Below are 11,161 nucleotides of genomic sequence, written 5' to 3' on the forward strand. Positions count from 1 at the left end.
AGAACTGCTGCTTCAGCCAACCCCCTGCTCCTGCAGCAGATCAGGATTGAAATGAATCAGAGGTGGAAACATCTCAAGGGTGGAGCAGTTGTTACTTGGCCACAAAAGCAAGGAACCGGTAGATAAATACCACCCGACCTCAACAACAGCAAAACATCACCAACAGCCTTTGAGGAATGAAGCCAAGGAAACTCATGAGGAGATGCAAAAGCTGGTAACAAGTTCAGACTTTGTTTTCTCCACTCAGAAAATCTGGTTTTGCTCTTAAAGAAAGGAGAAAGTCTTGGAATAAGGAAATGGATGTCCCAAGTCATTGAAAAGTACAGCTCCTTTCAACAGTCTTACCACACAGGAGGGGACACAGAGGAATATAAAACAACTTTTCATGTGAGATCCAGCCTCTCTGGGTGTACCAAAGTTGTTACTTTGTTGTTACAAGTTCTCCCCAAGTCAGTCCTCAAGCAGCAGCCATAGTCTGGATAAAGCCAGAGAATTTATCCAAAAAGAACCTTTCCAGCAGCCAAAGCTCTCATCACATCCCATTAAACCACTGCAGACTCCTCTTAAAAGCATTTACCATCACCCCTAAGGTCTTCACCACCTAGAAAGGGAGAAGACAGCACACCACCAGCCAGCCACCTACATTTACACCTTCCCAGTGTCTTCCTTGGGGTTAACCTCAGGGCCCAAACATTGCTCTGAAAACAAGAAGTTCATCTCCAAATAATGCTTTAATCCTGATTTGTCTGCTGCCTTCTCAGGTTACTTTAAGGAGACTTCTAGTTATTCAGAGCAGGAACCCTCAGGAATGATCCTGTTAGCGAGAAAATACAGTGTAAGGTACCCCTGTCCTTGCCAGGAGGACCTGAAATGGACAGCCCAGGTATTCGGGGAGGTGAGAACAGAGCTTGTATGTGCAGAAACACAATGTGAGAAAGCAACAGCACATTTGGAGCAGTTCTGAGGCAGAAGTGTTTGGAGGGGGTCGAATTTTGCCTAAGAGTTTGACCTTTTCATTCTACATTTGTGCCCATCACCTCGCTCTTTGGCCACGTGAAGTCTGACTAATGGCCTCTCTAGTGCCAAGAGACCTTCTGGAATAGCTCAGTAATACAAGGCAGGAGGAAGATCCAACCAGTGGTTAGAGGAGACAGGATGCTTCATCACACAGCTGTGCTGGTCTATTGGTTCCATATTTCTCGGAGGAAAACTCTACCCTCTAGAAAGGAGTGCAGCAGACAGGGGTAGTGTTAGCCATAGGTATTAATTACAGATTGTTTTAAGTCTTCAGTTGCTTTTGTTCCACCACAGCAGCAACACTGGGCTGCAACAGGGATACTCAAGCGTCTCCTGAAGAGGCAGAGCTTGCTTAGGATTGCCAGTAAGAACAGAGGTACATGCATCAACCTGTCCCCCAGCCTCCCCACACACCTTCATGACAATTACAGGAGCCTGTAAAGAACTGGCCTTCAGTGAAGGAAATAACACCAGTAAAAAAGCTGCAGGCTGACAGCATCCCTCCTGCTAGGGCAATTCTAGGCCATCAGCAGCTTAAGCAGATCTTACAAAGACTGACCTTTAACAAATCAATACCCATAAATACCAAAAACTGCAGTGTCAAACAGCTATGCAGAGGTGAGGCAGCACAGCATGGAAAGGAAGGGGAAAGCACGCTGGATTAGTGTTCACTCAAGAGCTTCTGCACGACCCAGGCACGCGGGTGCTGGCATTTCCTCTCTCCGAGGATTAGAGTTCCTGATCAGCTCGACACTGCCACAGCTTAGCAGCTCTCTCTGTGGTTTGTCTCAGTTGCTGTTCACCTGCTCCACTGCATTGGAAATGCAGCAGTTTCCCTCTCAGGAGGGATCCGTGTCCAGCTCAGGACTGTGACTCCAGCAGGACCTTGTGTGATGCCTGTATGCCTGCTGGATTACACCAGGAAAGCACTCTTACTTGTAGCTCAGACCCGTACCATGACTCTTCCTGGCAAGGCATACTGTGAGACAACATCAAGGTTACTGTGACCAGAGCTTATGCAGGGTAATATTATGCAAGCCACTGAGGCAGAACACCCCAGTGCCATGCCCCTAGAAGCCTCTAAATACATCTGTCTTCATTGCACGCGTCTAGATGCCCGTTTCTTGTGTTTCAGAATCCTGATTGTAGCTGGATATGCTCCAGTTCAGAGCCAGGAAAGCAGCATGAGGCCTCCCTGCAGCAACACGCTCCTGCTCTAAGGCTGTGCATAATAAGGCTTGAGTTCAAACTACACTTGACTCATTGATTAAAACCACCACAGTCTGGCTGTCAAGGAGACCTTGTTGATAAGGCGGTTCTGGATTCAGGCCGTTGCAGTGCACAAAGCCACCAGCTGTAATCACATCCTCCCATGTCAGCTCATCAAGGTCCCGTTCCCAGGCAAAGGGGTCCGAACTGCAGGACGTCAGATGACAATTGCCAAAACCTGATGGAATCTTCTTCTTTACACACCCCAGGGATGGCCAAGCACAGACACGACGGAGAAGAATCCAGAAGCTACTTGAATGGCAGGAGGTGTGACTTCATTGGAATACATTCTATTCACAGGAGGAAGATCCTTCTATACTCACCCACCAAAATTCACTGGACTCTGCCTGTCCCTTCCCAATCAGGAGTTACTCCATGTGTTACAGCCATGACACAGGAGTCCATCCCTTCAGGAATACGCAGACAGGTGATTTCTTTCTCCTCAAACTTAAAGTCATTAAAAAGATACAAAGAACTGCTTTTGGCAGCACAGAAAAAAATCTGGAGTGCAGGACCCAAGTAGATGGGGAAGTATCAGTCCTTGACCTAATAAATAGAGTAGTAGGAAGTCTTCAAGATGGCCAGTAGCCCAAACATGAAACCTGAAGTCCTGCAGAGACCACGAGGAGCTTTAATGCTCCACGCTGCATGGGGGCATCTCCTGGGAGCTGCTGCCACACAGTTTTTCTGACACCTTTTGTTAGGCTCATGGACTATTTGGAATCTTGAAGTTCTTTTGCCTTCTTCAAAATCAGATGAACATCAGAGATAGGATAATCCTATGTCAAAGAAACAAAGTGATATTAAGTGACTACCCAGCATTCCTGGTACACATTGTTTCACTTAAGTAGGACAAACCTTGGCAAGAGCATTTTTGGCCTATTATAACATATAATGCCACGTTGTTACTCCCTTAGCAGCTAATAGTTCCCTGTTTTGTAACTGATCAAGCCTCAGTACCCTTCAAGAAGGTTTTGTTTGTTTTCCTTTTAATTTGTCCTCCAAGGGTACAGCAAGCTGGCCTGCTACAAGGGCTATCTTCGCGCCAGAAAGCCTTATCAAAGCCAGTATCTTGCACAGCCCAAAGCAGGAACTGGCAGAAACAAAGATCTCCTACTGTGCAGTGCAGGTGTTTTCAACCTTGGGCTCCCACAGATCTCAGAACTAAACAAAAGCCTCTGGCCAACAAATTTAACACTGTCACGTAGTTTCACGTCTTTGCTTCCATTTTTTTGCAAGCCAAAGGAACATTAGAAACCTCTAGTCTGTGATAATTTCTCTGTAGGATAGAATGCATGCACAAGCAAAGGATTCCACTTCCAGTAATGAGCATGCTGTGAGATTCCTTAAGACTTTTCTGCATGCAAACATCAGAAATCCAGTACTTCAGCCAGGCACACCCTCCCTCACAGTGCTATTTTACCCTCTAAATTGCCCCCTGTGCCCATTGTATTTAATCCTTACCTGTAGCAGCCTCATGTTCAGAGTGAAGTCTCCTTCCAGCAACTGATCCCGGATTAGTCTAAAAGATAGAAATAATTTCAGCTACTTCTGACTCTACAAAGGAACTTTAAGGACAGACCACACTGTGCCCTTATAGAGGCTTTTGAAAACACTGTTCACCATTGTGAACAGTGACTATCACCTATTCACCAGATGCCTTAACACATGGCTACAGAAGACTCCTGGATCCATGGATTTAGGTAAAGGAGGGGAAGAGAAGAGGAATGCTATCGATGTACTTACGTCAACATGGCACAACAGACGAGCAGAAGAAAATCGAAGCGCTTGTCGTCAGCGAAGAGGGAGTCCCAGATGCGGATGACATCCGGCAGCAGGAACTCTTGGGACAAGAGCAGCGTCAGCCAGCGGAAGGCAAAGAACTGGGGTTTGATGTTCTGTTCTTGCTGTCAGACATGCACCAGGCAAAGAATGAATACGTGCTCTTGGCCAGTCCCCTACAAGTAAGAGATGCACCCCGTGTTTCCATCCCCATCTCCACCCTGGTATTGTTCTAAGCTGCCGACTCATACTACAGCATCAACAAACCCAGTGCCGCCTTTGAAGGCTCATATTCATGCTAGACAGAGATATTTTCAATGCAGCCATGCTCCATGTCTACAGCCAAGCCAGAAAATGCTCCTCTGACCACAGCATGAAGCAGAGGAAGCTTTTCTTCCTAAAGGCACCAGTTGTGTTAGTTCCGTTAAACCTGCCAAGTAATTCCCATTTGAACAGCATTTTATCTGCAAAGCCACAGCCCTCCTCCTCTAGCAGAGCACTGTTTTGTCAGGATTTCCTCTCCTTCCCAGAAGCCCTGTATTTAGCAAAAGGTTTACTATTCACAAAAAGAAACAAAGATGGAACAGAGTTCACACCGATGGTCAGTAAAGCACACTGTAAACACTTCCAGCCTGAAGGTTTCTTGTTTTCTGCTGTTAAATGCAAGGGACTGTAAGTTTAGTCAAGGTCAAACGAGTTCAGGATCCTGCTGATATTCTTAAGGACCAGCTGCATGGCCAAGGCCACTTCCTGCCAGCCAAATAGTAGGAGTTTATTTTCTCCCCACTGAATCGGTCAACACTGTGGGTCATGTCACTGTGTTGACAAAGCATCTTTTGAACTATAAGAGAAATATAACTTGTTTTTTCTACAGGCAAAACAGGTCTCAGTGTGATTTAGTGAAGGTTGGAGTAACAAGAACAGCTTTCCCTTCGAAATTCTCCTTGGACTTTCACACCAAATGGACAATAAGACCTGAAGATGTTTTCAGCAAAAGCTGCCTTCTACATGTTCTACAAATCTCACACCAAGGCACTCAGGGACCTTTGGATGAAGGAGAATGATAGAATTAGGTGGGTGAGAGGGTCCAGCTTGCTGGATTTCACTTTACTTCTGGAATGATCCCCCTGCAGTTTAAGTTAGTGCTGTCAGGGCAGTCAATGGCAATGGAAGTATGTGCATGGAGCAAGGGCTGTTTTGTTTGAACTCTACAGCAAAACTCATGTTTTGTCTATTAACTAGAGGAGAGTGAAGACTGCAGCAACACCTCAACCCAGTGACCAGGGATCACGGCCAAGTCACTCTGGACTCACAGCTGGCAGCTTTGCAACAGCTATTGTTTGCTTTCAGTCAGGCAGGGGAGGAAAGCCTGGCTGTGTCAGCTCGCTCTAGCCTCACTCCAAGGAGAGGTTGTTTCAGCTCCTAGATAAGGGTCTCTATGCCTTATCGGCAAAGCCCTTCATAAACTCCCTCAGCCCTTCTATTCAAGCATAGTAACAGTTTAACAAAATTGGTTGACATTTAAATGCACTATTAAGCTCCACGCCTCACATTCCAACCCAGACTCAGAGAAACACTTAGCTCCTCACCAGTTTCAAATACAGCTCCACATCTTTTTCTTTCAGGGTGGAGTAGACCTTCTCCATTTTGTAGGTAATACCACACTGAGAATCATCCAGGCTCTTAATGAAATTGTCCCGAATTTCAGCCATTAGATTGGTAAAGCAGAAAAATGTGTCTGCTTCAGCATGTTCTGGAAAAAGAATGAATTAAAAAAGCCATAAAATCACATGGGAATAGAGCAAGCAGCACTGACAAACATACACAGAAATATTCTTGCTCCATGATCTGGTTTGCTGTACTGGATTCAAGTAGCAAATCCCACAAGATCTTGGCTTGCTTGGTTTGGGACAAGATATTTCTTTTCCTTCCCCAACTAGAAGGGTCTACAGAGCCCCTGCAGACACAGACCCTGTGTGCAACACAAGGTCTTCATGACATCAGGTCACAAACCAGTTATCTTTGCCCACAAATATTATCTGCTCTCCCCACTATCAGCAAAGCCCTCAGAGCTCCTGTGAAGTAGAAAGCAACAGGCAAAGTACTCCCATTCTATTCTTATCAGTTGTTTAAGGACAGTCTCATTCCCAAAGCAGTTCTTCATGCAGAGAGCACACAGTACAACAGCCATTACTGAGCAGCCAAAAGTCTCTCACCTTTCCATTCGCTATTAGGATCTGTAGCAAAGGTGTAGTAGAGAGGCCCCACGATTTCATTCATCCCTTGCACATATGCTATCCCAGGGTTCAGCTTGGCATAGATGAACAGGATTCGCTCCACCACTTCCCAGTGAGCTTCACAGCCGTTGGGCAGAACTTCATACTCACTCAGAGCGTTAGGTGTTGTTTTAAGAGGGGAGCTCACCTGAAAAGCAAGGCAAGACCAGGGCTGATTCGGGATAACCAGCTGGCACAGATAGTTTTGTGCATGTGGCTTTTAATACACATTGGCCCCCACAAGATTTGGGCAGCTTATACCGAACAGGCAGGTGTTCACATAAACCAAGACAAGCAACTTGGGAAGCACCAAAGCAGTGAAATCCTAGTGCTGGGTACCCCTGAAGAACAGAGCAGTCTGTGCAGCAGCAGACAGTTCCCCTGAATCATTGCACCACCTGATCCCAGGCAGTAAGAAACCACAGCAGTTCCACTTCTTTGTTAGCAGTATGAGGAAAAGCATAGATCTGTTGTGGTAACAAGCCACCTTCCCCAGCACCATGTGGCACTTGTGCTGTAAGGCTCAGGAAAGACGGAAGAGACAACAAACATTTCAGCAGATTCAACTCCAATAAATTACCCCTTCAGTGTTTTGTTCCCATACAGAAAGGCACACGTCAAGCATATACTTCAATTTTCCTGCAACTCCAACTTCCTCCAGAAGTCAGGAAAAAATAATCTTTAAAATTAAATACACTTATAATTGCCTACTAACTGTTTGGCACGTCAACTGGCTCTACAAAGCTGTCTGGCCATGCAGTACCTGCTGGGGTATTTGCTTAATTCCACTGCACAAGCAGAGAGAGAAACAGAAGAAAAGCCCAAGAAACACCCTTCCCTTATCAACTAAGGTGCCCTGTGCCATGGGCAGCCCCCCCAGCTCTCACATTTGTGACCCCGCTGCGGTTCCGTGCCACCGTCTGTGACTTGAGCGTTGTCTGCTCCACCCGCTTGCGCAGCGTCTCAAACTCATTCTGGGGGTCCAGGATTAAAAGGCAGGGGTAGTCTGTTGGGCGCTGGAAGAATGCCATGTCAGGGTACAGCCTCCTAGGATGGACACAGAAGGAAATCAGGCATAAGCAAAGGAAGTATGAGTAGGAGGCTCAGTTTAATACTAAACTTCATTTTCAAAGTACAAGGTGTTAACCTAAACCACTGCGGTTCAGAGATCTGAGTCATTGTTCCTCACACACCTGACATCTTTGTCTATCTGGAGAAGCACTTCGTTATCCTTGAAGTAAGTATTCCATCGGCTGTCTGGATTTGGATTGAGGGGCTGAAGAAACAAATAACAGAAACAGAACAAGCACGTTTCACATGTATCCAAATCCTCAGTAAATACACACTGATTTAACATTTCTGCTGTCCCTCTGCCATCTAGTACCAGCACACTCCTAGCACATCAAGTTTACCTTTTTCAGGAGCTATGTTTAATGTTCTTCACACAGTTTGCAGAGAGTGGATCAGAGCTTCTGAAACAAGCGAGCATGCAGGTTCGCTTACAGAGGCAGAAGCCAACATTTCCAATCCCTTTCATCTGTCTCTTAATGACTTTGTTCCCAAATCAGGTTCCTTGCCCCATGTCAACAAGATTCCCCATTGCAGGAGATGATCTTTGTACTTAGGCTAAGAGTTACCCACCCAGTACTTGGGGATTGGGGTTATTAGTTACAAGTATCCCTCTATCTCGGTTCCAAGCAGGCTGATTAAGCATCACCATCATGCCCAGGAAAAAGGAAATACATACTACTATGACCAACCTGTCCTGTGTCTGACCAGTTTTCCAATACGAGAAGCAAAGTTAACAACTAACCAAGAAGATTCAAAGATCACTGTAACCTGCCAGTGTGAGGAGTTTTACAGACACATTAGTTTTACAGCACCAAGGCCTCCAGAGCTCACAGCCACACAGATGACTGCACGCTAGCAGAGAAGTTAATGTTCAAGACTGGTCATGGAAGCAGTTGGATCATTTTACAGTCTCTTCTGATCAGTCACCTCATTCCCTCCCCCAACACACACACTCATTGAATTTTCAGAGAAGGAAAAAGCCAAGAGATGCAGGAAATGGTCCACTAAAGAAAAAGCCAGCCAGCAGAACTAGAAATGAGTGAGTCTCCTGCCTTCCATGCCACAGTTCAACTTGACTCTCCCATCTCTTTTATATCCTCTGTTCAGATTAGCCTCCTCTGAGTCCACCATGGACCTGACTTCCCAGGAGAGTGTCTCTTTGCTCTTGTGAGCGTCTGCCTAGCAGACCCTAGAGCAGCTAGCCCCAGAGGCGGCTGGAAGGGATATGCATAGCTGAAAACAGCTCTCTTCAGAACCATTGGTGCTCTGCCAGTAATTCACACAGAAGGCCACTAAGACACAGGTGCCAGGCTGGTACTTAGGAACAGCCTCTCCTGTTTTTAGCAGGGCAAAACAGTTGAGAACAGAGCCAAAACCAGCCCAGGGGTCCAGAATCCAGAACAACTGTTTATAATTCTGCATAATTTTCTGCAACACAAAGGCTTAACTCCACTTACATGATCTTCTAAGGTCACATCTTCCCTTGAAACACCCAGGTTGGCTTTGGCGATCCCAGGCTGGATAATCATTTCCTTGAGGAACTGGGAATACAGATCCCTTTAGGAAGAAAAGAGGAAGTTGCAATGAAGCAGAAGGTTACGTCACCGAAGCACCCGACTCAGTTCAAACAGATCTCTCTGTACCACTCTGCTCAGCCAGAGGGCATTTGACTTTCTCTTCAGCTGAGTTTAGCTGAAGAGGTCAATCCAGCCATCAGTCTACAGAACAGTACATTCCACACAAGCACAATTCATTTTATGAAGGTACTTAATTATTTAAGGAACCATTCTTCTCTGCAGATATCATTAGAAACAAAGGGGCAAGCACTGATGTCCTCACCTCTGTTTCTTCAGCAAAGAGCTCCATAAGGCTTTCTCTAAAGGGAGGTAGTTCAGGAGTATCTGTACAGAAGACAGACAGACACACACAAATCAGTATTTGGAGGATGAGCTGTTATACCTGAAGGATGAGCAAACCAAACACAGTGGCTACAACTGGCTCTTTGAAAACATTGGGAGCTTTCTCCAGAAAGCCCACTCCTTTGCCAGGAAACAGTCAGGAATATTTCAGGAACTGGTTTTCAACACAGACCTATTTGTAGGGTTGATCAATAGCTAACCTGACCAAAATGGGGCTTAAGACTGAGAGCTGTTCTCATGCAAAGAGCAGACAACCACTTTCTATCAGCCGAAGTGACGGCTGCCCAGTGTCAGTAAATGCTACTGTGAGTGTGCCAGTACTGATCTGCACAAATTACTCTTGATTTTGAGTGGCTTTTAAGCTCCAGATCGTTTTGTTTTGTTTACAATTTTAAGCGCCAACAAAATAGTATGTGCACTTAAGCAACCCAAAGGCCCACCCACAAGAAACAGAAGCACCCCGAGCAAAACCCACCTTCCAGCACAGGCAGCGCAGCCCACCATCAAAGGGAATTCCTGTGGAACAGCAGGCAGAGAAACAACTACATTAACCCTGGTCTCCTCACAGCGGTTTGCTAATGTCACCACACAAACAGGCAGGGCAGCGCTTTTCCTCCCCGGGGGGCAAGAAGTTTTCACAGGGACGCGACGGGGCTTTAGCCGGTGCCAAAGTGCCGGTGCCTCCCACGGGGCTGGGAGGGTTCCCGCGGGTGTGGGGAGCACAAAGCCGGGGACGTGCAGGTGATGGCCAGGAGCAACGACAGCCACAAGCGGCTCATGAGGGGGAAGGAAGGGTTTGCCTGGAAGTCTGTGGCTGCGCTCAGAGGCCGGGTGGGGACCGCTGCGGCCTGACTGGAGCTTGGGCTTGAAAACACACCCGCCAGCCCCGGTTTGCAACCCCCGCCGCTTCACAGCGGCAACAGAAGCGGGTTACCTCGCGGTAGCTGAGGGGACCATCACCCGCCGGGCACCCCGCGGCCTGACACGCCGTTCCGAGCCCCGCGGGGACGGCCCCAACCCCGGCCCACCACCGGAGGGACCCCCCCACCAAGGGCTACGGGCCGTGCCCTCGCCCTCCTCCCCCGGCCGGGGCCGCTCACCGCTGAAGCACAGGTCGCGGAGCTTGGCCAGCGCCACCGTGGGTTCGCCGAGCACCTCCTGGAAGTCCGCGATCCTGAGGGGAGCGGAGCCGCGGCCGTTATAACGCGTGTTACCGGCACCCCCTCCCACAAAACACCCACCGACCGACCCCGCAGCGCCCTCCCGCCGCAGCCCCGGCACGGGCCGGGCCCCGACACCGACCTGCTCCGGTGCAACCGCGACATGGCGGCCCCCGCGCCCCTGCCCCGCGCGCCGCATAAGCGCTCCGGCTGGAAACCCTGCCCGCGGGGGGGGGTGTGGGTGGGACCGAGACAGACCCCGCCTCCGACCCCCCCCCACCGCGCCACGGTGGGTCCCGCCCATCTGGGGCCGGGGCGTGCCCGTGAGCCCTGAGCCCCGCCCCGCGGTCGTGCCCGCGGCTCCCCTCGCCCCGGGCGGCCCCGGTTCCCCCGGCGGGCAGCGCTGGGGTCCCCTCCCTGCGGTGTCAGCCCCGGAAACGACCCCGCGGGCAGGCGCTGAGGGAACCCCGGTGGCGGTCCCTCGGTCAAAGCCTGGTGCCCGCGGGCCGCTTCGCGCCCTCGGAACCCCCGGGTGGCCTCAGCCCCACGGGGCAGCGGGGACCGGGGAGCCCCGGCGGCCGCCGCCGTCCCGCGGGCACCCGTGTGGTGACGGCCCCGCGCTTACGCCATGCAGCGGCGCGGTGATGTCACCGCCGTGCGTGCCGCT

General features: G+C 49.1%; 1 protein-coding gene across 2 annotated transcripts; it reads right to left on the reverse strand.

Annotated features, from left to right (window-relative positions):
- Positions 1-75: 75 nt before the first annotated feature.
- TBC1D13 (TBC1 domain family member 13) lies at positions 76-10,744 on the reverse strand. Of its 2 annotated transcripts, XM_030506704.1 has the most exons (12): positions 10,637-10,744; positions 10,435-10,508; positions 9,810-9,850; positions 9,255-9,316; positions 8,873-8,972; positions 7,538-7,620; positions 7,232-7,391; positions 6,285-6,492; positions 5,658-5,821; positions 4,033-4,193; positions 3,751-3,808; positions 76-3,065 (listed from the first exon to the last, which is right to left on the reverse strand). In XM_030506704.1, exons 1-12 carry the CDS (start codon positions 10,657-10,659, stop codon positions 3,000-3,002), a joined length of 1,200 nt encoding a protein of 399 aa, XP_030362564.1. In that variant the 5' UTR covers positions 10,660-10,744; the 3' UTR covers positions 76-2,999. The 2 variants fall into 2 exon arrangements, with proteins under 2 accessions (XP_030362564.1, XP_030362565.1); XM_030506705.1 differs by lacking the exons at positions 76-3,065; positions 3,751-3,808 and having other exon boundaries at positions 4,163-4,244.
- Positions 10,745-11,161: the final 417 nt, after the last annotated feature.

This window comes from Strigops habroptila, chromosome 15, assembly GCF_004027225.2.
Source record: "Strigops habroptila isolate Jane chromosome 15, bStrHab1.2.pri, whole genome shotgun sequence".
In the NCBI taxonomy this organism is placed as follows: Eukaryota; Metazoa; Chordata; class Aves; order Psittaciformes; family Psittacidae; genus Strigops; species Strigops habroptila.